The sequence below is a fragment of the Aegilops tauschii genome, chromosome 5, assembly GCF_002575655.3.
Source record: "Aegilops tauschii subsp. strangulata cultivar AL8/78 chromosome 5, Aet v6.0, whole genome shotgun sequence".
NCBI lineage: Eukaryota > Viridiplantae > Streptophyta > Magnoliopsida > Poales > Poaceae > Aegilops > Aegilops tauschii.
The window spans coordinates 123,419,193-123,432,757 of NC_053039.3; the positions used below are offsets into that span (position 1 = coordinate 123,419,193).

General features: G+C 46.6%; 2 protein-coding genes across 3 annotated transcripts; one reads left to right on the top strand and one right to left on the bottom strand.

Moving 5' to 3' along the window:
• Nucleotides 1–3,079: 3,079 nt before the first annotated feature.
• Nucleotides 3,080–6,817, top strand: LOC109744514 (calmodulin-binding protein 60 A). 2 transcript variants are annotated; one of them, XM_040389054.3, is made up of 12 exons: nt 3,080–3,306; nt 3,423–3,525; nt 3,828–3,892; nt 4,049–4,533; nt 4,649–4,809; nt 4,923–5,120; nt 5,196–5,358; nt 5,436–5,524; nt 5,615–5,713; nt 5,825–5,896; nt 6,045–6,123; nt 6,217–6,817. In XM_040389054.3, the coding sequence occupies exons 1-12, from the start codon at nt 3,209–3,211 to the stop codon at nt 6,522–6,524; spliced, it is 1,920 nt and encodes a 639-aa protein (XP_040244988.1). In that variant the 5' UTR covers nt 3,080–3,208; the 3' UTR covers nt 6,525–6,817. The 2 variants fall into 2 exon arrangements, with proteins under 2 accessions (XP_040244988.1, XP_020159230.1); XM_020303641.4 differs by having other exon boundaries at nt 5,615–5,896.
• Nucleotides 6,818–6,893: 76 nt separating this feature from the next.
• On the bottom strand, nt 6,894–13,233 carry LOC109744513 (kinesin-like protein KIN-14Q). Its single transcript, XM_020303640.4, has 19 exons — nt 12,895–13,233; nt 12,086–12,252; nt 11,861–12,004; nt 11,419–11,676; nt 11,276–11,347; nt 11,117–11,182; nt 10,899–10,976; nt 10,579–10,713; nt 10,378–10,459; nt 10,198–10,293; nt 9,941–10,117; nt 9,750–9,856; nt 9,491–9,666; nt 9,241–9,402; nt 8,904–9,157; nt 8,654–8,817; nt 8,389–8,547; nt 7,587–8,005; nt 6,894–7,494 (listed from the first exon to the last, which is right to left on the bottom strand). Exons 1-19 carry the CDS (start codon nt 13,007–13,009, stop codon nt 7,332–7,334), a joined length of 2,994 nt encoding a protein of 997 aa, XP_020159229.1. The 5' UTR covers nt 13,010–13,233; the 3' UTR covers nt 6,894–7,331.
• Nucleotides 13,234–13,565: the final 332 nt, after the last annotated feature.

Here is a 13,565-nt window from a genome sequence, read left to right on the forward strand (position 1 = left end):
CGTGATTTCACAACAACAACGGGGGCGCCCAGGCGGGCTCGGGCGCGTCCACCACATAGTATTGACGATGGGGTCCCACGCGGAAATGCCCAGAAACTCAGCGGTCCGACGGACGCCTCATCCGTCGCCGCGGTGTGAACGCCGCGTGGCGCCGCTCCGGCTCGCCGCCCGAGGCCAAAGCCGGCTATTTAAGCCGGTCGACGTCCCCCAACCCTAGCCCATCTGCCTCCTCTCCCCCGCTCTCCGGCATCGCCATGGTCCGGCGGCTGATCACCACGTACGCTATGCTCATGCCCGAGCGCCAGAGGCAGATCGCAGAGGAGATCTAGGCAAGGCGTGCCGCCTGCATCGCTGCCAGGCTGCCTCCGGACTCGCCGGAGCCGGAGGAGGACGAGGGAGAGCCACTGTCGGAGCCGATGGAGGAGGCGGATCCGGAGGAGGATGAGGCCGAGCTGCCTGAGCAGGGCTTCAACATGGCAGAGGCGGAGGCGGAGTTCGTCGTCGCCCAAGCTGCGGAGATGGCGGAGCAGCAGGCCATCCTAAAGTCCATCCAGGATGACACCTACGTGGAGGCAAACCGGTAGGTCTTTCGGCAGGAGCAGGCGGCGACCAATGCACTCTTCGCCGAACTCGACGCGGAGATAGAGGAGGAGGAGGCCGGAGCGGAGCAGCCGGAGGCGCCAGAGGCTCGGGAGCTGCAGCTCATGCCCATGCTGCTAGAGCCGGACATGGAGATTGTCGACATCTCCAACGAGGAGTAGCTAGATCTCTACATAGTGCGTAGGTTTTGTTGTTTGCATGGTTTTGTATGGATTTGAGAATCTAGTATGAGATGTTCGGATGCAGTTGTGCTAATTTGAAGAGTATCCGGTCACTGTCTACGAACACGTCCGGACATGTCCGCGGGCGTTTGAGTGGTCATATTTATCATATGCGGTTATAGATGCTCTAAGCAAAACTAGCGAAGGAAGTGAGTCGACCGTTCATATCTGTACAAGTCGCGTTGGGGCGGTTCACGGGCATGAACTGATCCGCTCAACGAACCTTCCCCAACACGATGGTGCTTCCAAGAAGATCCCCGGCATGCAGGTTTCTACGCCTTGTCAGCCCGGCTCGTAAGACGGGTCCCGCGTCAGTGTAATAATCTTGTTATGAACTGCAGAGGAAGTTCCGGCGGTATATAACTTCATTAATAAAAATGAAAAATAGAAAATATGTACATTGAGCTGCCTGTTATCGTCAACTACAAAGGAAAGAACAACAACAACAAGAAGAAACGTCCAAACGCACCGCCACAAAACGCAAGGCGAAAGTACCAAAGAAGAAACGAATCCGCCGTTGACAATCACAAGTCTTAGCCAAAGGCACCCAGCGACTCCCGTGTCGCTCCCGCGGGCGGCCCGGGAGTAAACTCTAGCCGCCGCCGCCAGCACCACTCCACCAACCTTTCTCCCCTCGCCGCCGCCGGCACGGGTCGCCGGGCAAAGCCCGCGCGGCCTGGCGGCGGCGGGGCCCTATCCACCTCCGTCACGGGGCAAGGCGGCGCGGGCTGTTGGTCTCAGAGGAGCTCGTGTGAACGCGCGTGCTCAAGCCTGCACGACAAGGCGGCGTCGCGGCGCTGGTTGGCTCGGGCGCGCAGGTCGCGGTGCGGACGCGCGTGGATCTGGCGCCTGGAGGGCGCGCGGTGAGCGGGGTGACTGCGTCTAGTGGGCGCGCTGTGGCGCGGCCTGGTTGTGCAAGGAGGTGTCGGGCATGCGCGCTAGGTGTTCGGGCAGCCCAGATCTGGCGCATGTTGTCGCGCAGCGGCACCGGTGGTCGGCGGCGCGGCTCCCCCTCACTTCCCCTGACGAGATCTCGTCCGCGGAGCTTCTGGCGGCGCGGCGCGCCTAGGCTCTGGTGGTAGCCCTGTTCAGCGGAGGTGGTGGTAGGCTTCAGCTTCGTCCGGTGGTGCTACCTGGGCGACAGCGGTGTCGGGCGGCGCGACTTCTCCTCCCTACCTCAGATGGGATCTCGTCCAGCAGAGCTCCTGGCGGCGCGGCGCGTCCAGTCTCCGGTGGCAGCCCTGTTCGGCGGTGGTGGTAGTGGGCAGTGGCAACGTTCAGTGGAGTTGCCTGTGAAGCAGCGACGCGGCGGCGGTCGTCTGGAGCCTGGCGTAGGGCGTAGCAGGCTGGTGGGAGTTGGTGGTCCACCGGCACCGTCCGTGGCGGCGGCGTGAGCGCAGCCATGGAGGCGGCGGCGCTGCGAGGCCCTGCTAGGAAGGGCCCTAGCGGGCAGCGGGCGCTCGGCTGCAGCCGTGTGAGGCGTGCGATGAGGCCTTGACGGAGTTGGTGCCGGAGAGTGGTTCGAGGTGCGGGTCAGACCGGATCGGTTGGCAGTCCCCTGGTGCGGGCGAAGGCCGTCGTGGTGGTTCTGGTCCTTGCACCGCTCGGCGGATGCTGCGGTTCTTCGTTTGTGTTGCAGGCGGTGGCTTGAGGCGTCCTCCCTCGGCAGTGAGGTTGGAGTGGTTCTCGTTGGTGTGGCTTCGATGGCATGTTGCTGCAGCGACGACGGTGCGAGGCTTCGGTCAGGGCTGGCCATGATCTTGGCGGCGTGGAGATGTGCAACGCTACGGATGAAAATCCTATTCGGCTTTGGTCGGACCGACGTCGATGGCATCCGTGGATGTCATTTCCCTTCATGGAGGCGTCGCCGTGTGTGTTGCCATTTGTTTCGTTGCCCGGTGGCGGCAATTGGCTCCGGGGCGAAAGCCTTGATTCGCAGGATCGGCATGATGGCGGTGTCTTGACGCCGTTTCTCTGTTGAGAGCATTGTGCTGGGAGACGAGAGGCCCTTTGTTGCGCTCCTCCGGTGTTCGCGACAGCCCGGATCGCTCCTCTCAGGCGCTATGTACGGTCGTCGCTGGTTTATCCAAGGAAGCTGGAGTTGCTGTTCTTCGGAGATGACCGGTGTTGGTCGAGACGCGGCGAGTTTCGCGGTTTTGGGTCGCAATTTGCGTACTCTCGAAAAAAACAATCACAAGTCTTTGGCCGGGGGTTTGGATTATTTGCCCCGTTCTACTTTGGCCCGAGAAAACCAAAGAAGCTGAGAGACTAGGGAACCATCCCAGCTTGTTCCTGCAGGTTCCCCTCCCTCCATTTCCTGCCCCTTTCCTCCTCCTCGTCTATATCAGGCCCCCCGCCAATGGACTCCTCCTTCCCTTTCTTCCCCAATGGCTTCTTCCAAGCGGCCCCGTCCATGTTCCGGCGACGGTTCCGACCACGGCGGCGAGCTCTCCCGACCTTCCAAGCGTTGGAGATCGCTCGTCATGTGAGTCTCCGCCTCTGGATTTTCATCCTTGGGATAAAATCAACGCCTGGTCAACTTACCTTGTTTATATGCGCTCCTGGGCTGATCTGAAGGTCCCGTGTCTTTTTGGGTGGCAGGCATGTGAGGGGGAGGAGGACCATGGGTCTGGGAGTGTTTGGCTTCAGAGGGATCACAGGGGAGGAGTTCATGACCATGTTCAGCAATATGGTTCGGAGAGTGGTAAGCACTTGGTCAAACAAACCTCTTCCTGTCTCGCTATGCCTTTTGATTTATTTATGAGAATTTTTGTCAAGGCTAGAACTTCTGATGACTGTGAAGGAAGGATACTTCAGAGAAACTGTTCCCAGGAACAGCTAATGAAAGGCCTATTATTCATTTGTGAAACGTTGCGACATGCCGCGATAGATATATCGACGTTTATAACAGCTAAAGGCCAAGCATATGCTGTTCTTGATACTCTTTTTTCCCTCCTTAATATCATCTGTAACAATTACAACCTTTCTCACATCTGCATATTTCAGGTTTCGGAGGAGGTAGAGAAAGCCATGTTCAGACAATTCAGTGCAGCAGCAGCAGCACCTCCAAGGTGAGAGATACACTTCTCCTTTGCCATGGTAAAACTAGATTCCATTTTACAAAATGTTTCAAGTAGGTCTCACTGGTCTTATAGTACATGCTAAGCTGCATCAATATGCTTCCATTTGCTCAATTTTGATGCTAATTTTTTGAGCTATATATGTAGGCTATTAGTTGGCCAGAGCCAGCGTCCGAGGTATCAGCTCATGTTCTTGAATGATCTAAAACCTGTTTACACCATGATGAAGTTAGAAGCCAAGGATGGATCAGCCCTTAAGGTGGCCATGGTTGAAAACCTCGAAAATGACCAGACAAACGTTGTCAGGTTTGGTCATCTTTCTTCGGTTAGGGTTGAGGTTGTAGTCCTCCATGGCAACTTCAATGCTAAAAAAGAGGAATGCTGGACTCCTGAGGAATTCAACAAGCATATAGTATGGGGCCGAGAGAAAAGCGCAAAACTCCTCAACGGTGATCTGACGCTGAAGCTCAGTGGAGGGGAAGCTTTTCTTGGAAGTGCTAACTTCACTGATAACTCCAGCTTCACAAGCACTAAGAAGTTCAGGCTCGGGCTGAGGCTTGTCAATGACTCTGGAGAGAGGGTTCTTGAAGGAATCACCGAGCCTTTCCGCGTGAAAGAGCGCAGGGTGGAGGGTATGTCTATTTGCCTCACATTTAAGCTTTTCATTTGGTTTTATTTTCTTCTTCACAAATGTGCCTTCTTCGTTTGGAGCTGAGACCGATCATGTGCGCCTTGCTGCTTTTGTAGGATTTGAAAAGCACTACCCACCTAAGCTGGGCGACGAAGTTTGGCGTTTGGAAAAGATTGGTAGGAAAGGGGCTTACCACCAGGCCTTGTCAGACAGTGGAATTGATACTGTGCAGAAGTTATTACAGTCTTATGTAAAGAATGAAGAGAAGCTATTGAAGGTAAAGGCTCTATGTTTATATCTACTAATTAAAAAATACTGCATGATGCTTTCGTAGAACAAGGTTGCTGAAACTGGACTAACAAGTTCTTTCGGTTTCTCCTCTACCTCTAGACTTTCCCCAAGATGTCACCGGCAGCTTGGAAAGCCATCATAGGACATGCCATGACATGCGAAGTTGGCGACACTCTTTACCTGCATGAAATTAAGGAAACCGACATGCAATTTTTCTTTGATGCCATACTTCAGCTTGTTGGGGTGAAATTTGGTGATCGTTACAAGCCCTTAGATAAGATTCATCAACCAGAGAAGGTGCTTTATCCTCACTTGCTTCAGATAGCAGATTTTCTCACTAATGCTCTAACATTTAACGTTCTTTATTCACAGAATTTAGTCGAGACTCTGAAGCAAAAGGCTTATGAGAATATGAAGGATATTCAGTATGATCATGTTATGATAAACAACCGTCCTGTACGAGTTCATAAGTTTCATGCAAAGGGTGCTTCTGGGTTGAGTAATATTCTTCAAAATCAGCAGATACTGAATTATGGTACCATCTTGCCTGTTCATTCACTAACCGTAATAATTACTTACGAACGTCAACCATTGATGTCAATTCGTTGGCAGGTCAGCATAGTAGGTTTCAAGGAGACTTCTTGCCTAGTCAAGGACTTGAATCAAAGGAGAGATTCTGTTCTTTCCAGCAAGCAACTGATGTAAGTAATAATGCTTCAAAAATAAACTATGGTAAAGGATAAGAAACATATAGAGGTTACTCTAAGGCGTTGTCATCAATTTTCATGCAGGCTTCAGTGGATATGTCAAGATTTCTGCAGGGTCAGACTTCCAATGATGTTAGCCATCAAATAGTCACCCAAAAAATTACACCATATGATCCAAGCCAAGGAACTTTCTTACCTCGACCAAGAATCACACAGCTACGTATACCAAATATTGAAAGAACAGATTTTGGTCCAGATGCTGAAACTTCTGCTATTGCTCATTACAACATTCAGGCAGGTCAGGTTGTTATGCAATTTGGTCAGCATGGACAGAACCATTCTCATTTCTCTGAACAATCATACAGTGTAAGATAACTTTTTCCTGTGCAAGCATGGTGACATTTACTTTTGGAAGTAATCTCTATCAAAAGTGACTCTGGATATAAATTGGAACTGAACAATTCATTGGGATACTCTTAAACTGAACAAAATCAAATATCTTTTGCGCCTGCAGAGCTTCCCTGTCGGTAGTTTAACGTCTACGGATACAACCATGGATTCTATGCAGCTTCACTCCCAGCTTACAAGCAACAGTAATTACTCTGAAACATTACTTTTACTGCTAATTACCTGATATTTGATGGTGACTTGCTTTGGATCTAATTAGTTCTGGATGACATCTGCAGGGGAGAGTTTCAGCAAGCAACCTGACCTACTATGCAATGGCCAAACACTACATCAATCAAATCAAGTTTTTGCTGGCTTACAGCCATCAAGAACAAACAGCTTTGACTCGGTGGAAAATGATCAGCTCATACAACGCTTCATTTCTCAGTTTTTTAGCAGTGAAGGGGCAGCGACACCTTTGTCGCCACGTAAGTGGGTTAAGATCAAGGCAGCATTGAAGCTAGCATCTGTAGGGCGACTCTCCAGAGCCTCTAGAAGGGGTCTGCATAGTCCCCCGGGAAGGGCAAGGCTGGTACCAACAACATGACCCTGCTGAATAGTGTGGATAACAATTGTGATAGAACAATGTGGGGATCAAGGATCCATCTTGATGTTGTACTCCATAATATTGATGAAGTATATAATCTAATAATCTAGTTAGTTAAAAATAGCAGTATTGTGACAGAACAATGTGTGGAGCTTGTATTCTGATCTGTTAGCAACAGTATACACAAGTAAATATATCTGGATCTTAGTTGTGACAGAACAATGTGTGGAGCTTGTATTGTCATTTGTTAGCAACAGACATATAAGTAAATATATCTATATCTTAGTTATTTATGAACACAGGAGTCAGACCATGTAAAAAGCATGCAATTTCTTCACTCTTGCTCCTGAAGTTCATTTGAGACAATCCTTTTAAAATGAAGTGAGGTGCTTTTATTAAATGCCATGGAAAAGTTGTCTGCTTAGCTCGATACTTGCTATAGAAGAGATCAAGTAAAAAAATGCTATAAACATGGCTAGCCTGTCTATTAGAAGCAACTACTTACAAGGTGCAGCGCTCATGAACAATTGGTACAACAGTAATTTCTAGTGTGGAATACGTACACATCCCAAATATGAAATTCCCTTCATGTTTATCTTCTTTCTGTCCTCTTGAAGATCTTCCATCTATATTCAATGTAATAAAATGATCCATCCAGTGGATGTAAATCACTCCACACTGTTGATCCTTACAAGGAGCTTCAAGAAGATACTTCTTTTGAAAAGCTTTTTGTTGCTCTGATTTGCCAGCAGAATGCCATGCACGGACGAGGATGATGGCAGAAAAAACCACCTTCACATTGATTCATTACTTTACAGTGTTAGTCTTTCCACTTGGAGTTCTTCTTCCATCTGTACCACTCAAAAGTTGTTTGCCATTCTTGGTAGGTGTTTTTTGCACAGAGCTCCTGACTGGTGTTTGTAGTCTTTTCTGCGATTGTGGTGGTGACTTGCATGTTGGATTTGTACTCCTGAGTTATTCAAAACCAGAAGAACAGGTTAAAGCGACCTAATCATGTGCAAAGAATAGTTTCATTTGAGTCTAAATAGCAGCTGGCCTCACCTCGTTGTCATATTATTGTCATTCTTTGCCCGAGGCTTCTTTTTATTTGAAACGCCTCCATTGGTAATGCCAACTACTTTCCGGCCACTGGATGACATCACCATGTCTTGGTCTGAGGAACAGCTGTTGGTAACACCATTAAATTCGTCTGACTCCTGGCTTGGTATTGACTCAACCCTACCCCTTTGCGGCCCCGGAGTGTATCTTTGATAGAACAAATTCGGAAGCAGGGTGTGAGTGGTGAGATTAGGCTCCTGCTCTCGAACAGAATTGCTATTCTCGAATTGGTTGTCACCAACAGCTGCGTTATCAACCCAGCAATTCTTGACCGAGTTAGGCGAGTTATGCTCGACGAGGATGCCAGAGCCAGGAATATCAAACTTTAGCGCTTTTTGCGTCGGAGTGGCATTGTTCCGGACCTAATAAAAAAAGGAAGAAAATATACATTGAACCTATATTAGAGTTCCACATGTCAAGAAGATTAAGATTAAAAGATACTTACGGTACAATTTCTGTTTTCTCAATTGGAGAAATCTGACCAGTCCAATCTCTTTTCTAAATTTAAGACCTATATCTACAAACTATCTACAAAATAAGTCCACTTAGTAGCAAGCTTTTTTCAAAAGGCATTTCTATCTTAGAAGGGTTTCACTGTCCTCAAGTTATGGGACTAGGCCTCTAGATAATATTTGACAATATTTTTTCTGAGGTTGACACCGCAATTAGAACACATGAATTCTGTCAAATTAATATTTTTTGTGATATCCAATAGAAAGAGCTGAGATGGCTGGAAAAGAGTCACCTCTAGGTTTCCAACGTCTTCCATTGGCTGCCTGTTTTTTCGGAATACAGGTGTTGCATTGCCTTTGTTGATTCCGTATATGTTTGGGCTTGACTGTGTGCTCTGAATGTTCTCTGGTTCTCCTTCCTTCTTAACCAGTGCTGCCTTGAGCCAAGCAATCTAAAATGCACAAAAGAACATAAGTTTCTTATACATCTCAATGGCAGTGGCACGGTGCTACCTACAGCTAAGTCACAGAAACAAGAAATTAAGAATAAGTACGTACCTGTTCTTTCAACTCCCTAACCTCACCACCTTCTTTATTCGCTTTTGCTGCGCCTAACTCAACAGAGGCAACTCGTTCAGCAAATTTCAAGGTGCTTATTGTCTCATTAACAACGTCTGGTTCAGGGCTTATGTGCACAAACATCAATGTTTTTGCTTGTCCTCCTGAAAATCAACACAATGTTTATCCCATAGATTGTAGACTGTGGTACCAAGAAAGTGAAATTTAGGATATTAACTTTGCGAAGTACCTAGAGAATCTTGCAAAAGCTGGGTAAGCTTGCTGTTGCGGTAAGGGACATGAGAGTTTTTCTGGGCAAGGGATGCGATCACATCTCCGAGTGCTGAAAGTGACTTGTTTATGTACAGTGCTTCCTTCAGTCTATCTCCTACAACCTCAGATTTATCAACTCTTTCACTACCGGCTAGATCAACAAGATGCATGCAAGCTCTCAAGATTGTCCCAGATGTTAGGTCATGTCCTTGAACATGAACAGTCAAGCAACTGCATGTAGGTTTCAGTTATAAGTATAAAGCTAAACTATACAGGTAAAAACTCAGTATAAACAAGGCATGTCCATGCCAAACCTATGAGAGCGGCTGCTTCGATCGTTGATGGCTGTTGAACCTACCACACGATTCTTTTGGCCTTGATTCATCAGTTCAGCAACATCAGAGGTCGATGTGACAGGAACTATGCTCGCATCTGGAACTGCAAGCCCTTTTTGTGAAGTATTTCTTATTTCTAATGTGCTAAACGTTAAGGAGATTTAAGATATTCCTCAAATAGCTAGATCCAAGATGAACAACAGAGAATTTTCTAATGTAAAAAGGATATTTTCTGTTTCCACTATCCTGAAGGAGATCTCTCACTTGCTCGTTGTATATCTCAATCATCTGCACAGAAATTTCGTAATTGATTGTCCCCTTTCTCTGTGCTTGAAGATTAAATAAGTCATTTAGTGCTCTGTAGTTGACACCAACGCTTTTCTCGCTCAGTACATTAGGTCCACTCTGCACAGCATCATAAGAATTGCCTCAGCTCTTTTAACTTTGTGCTACGAATATTTAGATAATATTTTGACAAAGCTTATTACCATTGTATAGGTCTTCCCTGATCCAGTCTGGCCATAAGCAAATATGCAAACATTGAAACCATCAAGAACCGAACGGATCAATGGTTGCATATCCGAAAAGACTTCCTCTGCATTTATAAAAAGGAAGCTGAAGTTCGGTACTGAAGAAAAGTCAAGCTAATTATGAATAAGCATATGCAAGAATATGTAACCTTGAGTGGCTGCTGGGCCGAAGACCTTGTTGAAAGTAAAAGATTTGCTTCCATCTTTTCCATATTTTGTGGGAGTGATTATTGTGATTGTTCTTTCTTCCATGCCAGCAACACTGCTAGAGGAATTTGCTTGTCCAGGTAAAAAAGGCCTCACTCGACAATATACTCTAATATTTCCTGGTGATGAAGTCAAACGAAATTTATGATGTAAACTAGTATGCTTAATATCTTGTTCATTGAGCACCAAAAATGGTTACCTTTAAGATCCTGTATTTGGTTGTACAACTTGCGGTTATCCTCAAGAACTTTATGATAGCCAGAAGCCGCGTTAGAGAGGATGTACAGCTGCCTACCTGTTATAACGTGTTGTAGAATATGGTGTTTCTTAAATAGATTTGCAGGAAAAACAGATAGATGCAAAATCAATTATAGGTTACCAATTTTAGTAAAATCTTCAGAGTACTGTATTCTCAATTGTTCCATTCCAGACTTGACAGAAGAAAGTGAATTTCTTAATTCCTACAGTGAGCATATTATGTTAAAAGATTAAGCAAGGAATGCACAAATAACGGAAATATGATCAACCAAAATGCGGATTAGGGAAGAACAAAAAAGGAATGTAAAACAAAAGGAAATACCTGGATATGTTTCTGTTGTAGTTCAATACTTATTTTCGTCCCTGGTTGGAACTGTTCAGCTACACAATCATCATTCCGAACTACAGAGCTGACCTCTTCAGTCACCTTCAAGAGATTTGGCTCCTCTTCACCCATCTTCATTTTGTTTGACAAACAATGAAACATATTAGTACATGAAAGCTCTCCGGCCATGTAGAAACTTATTTATCCTGAATAGTGAATGTGTTTTTTTTTATAGATGTATAGTTGTTGACATCCAATTTAAAAGCAATGCTCACTGTCTACATGTCTGGCTAATAGATGGCAAGAAACAAGCATACCTTAACTCGAGTACTGGTGGAAGTTTTTTCTGGTCTGGAAAATAGGTCGGTTCCTTTAAGGTCACCTATGCAATTCACCTGTGATATTTTTTTTCCAAATTAGTAAATCTGCACTATATATCATCATCATATAAAAGTTTTATGTGATACAACTAAGAAAATGCCCCAGAATATTTGGATAAACATGATCTTCTCAATAATAGTGGAACGGTACATACCAAGTGCTGGTTTGCAGCTCGACACTCATATTCCTGAATAACTTTAATCAGGAGTGACTCAACAATCTGCAAGTTGGCAAAGACTCTGGTTTCATTTTTTATGTCTACCAAGAGCGGCTGCATGACGATCAGCTAAATATTCAAGGAAAGTAGGCTAACCAATGGGACTTCTTCTGGTTTCTTATCCAAGAGTAGCGTACGCACAAGCATGTTAAGGGATTCTAAATTAGCCTACAAAGGAAGAGATACATGTCATTATGGAGAGTGTGAAATAGAAACTGATATTCCATTATAAGACTTACCATCTCGGTGGATTCCAGACAACAATCAGTTTCTATGCTTTGCTTTGCTATTAAAACTTTCTGGATTGGCTCTGTTGTGTGGCTTCTCATTAACTTATTCATAAAAGCACCAGAATTCTTGAGTATGAAATGCTTTCCAGACGTCGAAGGCTTTGTAATGCTGCCATAATTACATGGAGTCTGTCTCCCTGTTGTCTTACTTTCACTGAATGACTTCAGAGCAAGAATGCAATCGACAACTCGAACACCCTTGCCACCCTGAGTTCCAGTTGGCAGATAAAATATGTTACCATTTTGCCACGGAAAAGTAGCCCAAGCATTTACTTTGTAATTCATTTGAAGTGCCTTACCAATAAGGACATAAATCCAACTAAGGAATACTGAATTTATAAGCTAAAGGAACTTATGGCATGAGCTCTCAATACAAAATGTAAAAATATACCTTCTCCAAGTCAGACAGCTCAAATGTAGGGAGCCCTATATCTTGTACACTGACAAGGAAGTTGCGCAAATTCTCAAAGTACTGATATGCACACAAAGCTGAGCCATCAGCAGGTATAACGGTATCTGCGCGGGCTTCCACGACCTAAAATGTACGGGTATAACATCACCGTGTATTAGCATGCATGGCAGCTAACTAAAGTAGAAGTACTGAAAGTGCAACTACCTTAGGTATGGCGCCGGGCTGAACCTTGTTCAGTGCATTGCAAAGGACAATTCCATTTCTCAGCCCAAGCCGGAATTCCTCCTCAGAGGGCTCTTCTGGCAGGTCCCTTGCACACACAATCCCGACTGTTCTTCGCAACCAACTGGCTGCATCATACCGTCTATTTGCTGCATTTTCAACCCCAGTAAATCATAAATTCACATTGCGCTGCTATATTGTAGCAATCATGCATAGCAACTATCCTAAGAACCATCACCATCATACATTATCTATTTTAAAACACAAGTCCATATGCTCAGTGTTGGGTTACCACAAAATTATAAAAGGACTGCCTCTTGAACCAGCACAGTAGTATAATTTGCAAAGCGAATGATACAACTGGCCGAATGTCATCATTAGGTACCATCGCAGCAGTATAATTTGCTAAGTAAACAAGACAATTGACAGTATTATCATGAGCTAGGATCAGTTTAAACCAAGCAAGGCATAGAAAACACAACTATGAGCTCAAAGCAAGCTAAAATTCAAACAAGCGCGACAAGGGAAACGTTTAAACTAGCAGTATCCACTGACTTGGGACCCAGATCACACCATGAAATTTGAATTCAACTGCATCTGGTCACTGCCGCACATCTCGCCTAAATCAACAGGCAAAACGCCGAGATCACGCCACCGTGACATCGGGATGGGAGTTTCCCCGCCCGGGCACTCATTTCTCCACCCCCAGTCATCCAGCGAACCAAGAACATTAAATCACTAAATTCCCGCCCCGCATTCAGCGCGATCCGCGCATGTGCCCGCGGACTCACCTGCCTCCTGGGCCCGCCGGGCGGCCACGTCGATGTCTTTCACCGTCCCGTGATTCCGCGGCGCGCCCTCCGCTACCGCCGGGGCCAGCTCCCTCACCGTCGCCGTCGCCACCATCGTCCCTCGTCCAAGAAGGAAGGCCCGTACCAGCACCGATCCCGGCAAGCCGACCGACTGCCGTGTGTCCGCCGGGAGAGAAGAGAAGAGAAGATGGAGCGGCGGAGAGGAAGGCCGGGTTGGGGTTGGGGGGTGAACTCGTCTGCAGTGGTGGGGTGGGGTAGTGAGGCCCGAGGGGTTCTTCCTTGTGTTTTCGAATGGTGGTGGCGCTCGCGAGGGGAAGAGAGCGGTTGGGGTCGGGGGGTGTTGATGACGTGGGGTGGGGCACTGGAACGGGGATTTCGAGGGGTAAATAAATGTAGATACTCATGTTTTGTTTTGTTTTTTAACTGAGATGAGAAGGCCAGACCACGTCTCGTCGTGCTGCTCCGCACCGTTGGATTTTGCGTGCACGACGCCGATAGTGATTAGGGTTTTCTATTTCTATGCCCTCGGTTGCTTAGTACTCCTCAGTTTTTCCTCACCCAACAAATGTCTCTCACTTTTTCCCTCGGGCAATCGCTGCACACTCAAAAACGTCCAAACATAATTTTCGTCGGGTCAATGCAGTTGACCG

Coding starts and splice junctions, on each gene's coding strand:
- LOC109744513 (XM_020303640.4), bottom strand. CDS start 13,009: ATGGTGGCGACGGCGACGGTGAGGGAGCTGGCCCCGGCGGTAGCGGAG. Junction 12,253..12,894: donor CCGGCGGGCCCAGGAGGCAG/GTGAGTCCGCGG, acceptor TTGAAAATGCAG/CAAATAGACGGTATGATGCA. Junction 9,158..9,240: donor CGAAGCAGCCGCTCTCATAG/GTTTGGCATGGA, acceptor ACCTACATGCAG/TTGCTTGACTGTTCATGTTC.
- LOC109744514 (XM_020303641.4), top strand. CDS start 3,209: ATGGCTTCTTCCAAGCGGCCCCGTCCATGTTCCGGCGACGGTTCCGAC. Junction 3,526..3,827: donor GCAATATGGTTCGGAGAGTG/GTAAGCACTTGG, acceptor TGCATATTTCAG/GTTTCGGAGGAGGTAGAGAA. Junction 5,897..6,044: donor TCTCTGAACAATCATACAGT/GTAAGATAACTT, acceptor TTGCGCCTGCAG/AGCTTCCCTGTCGGTAGTTT.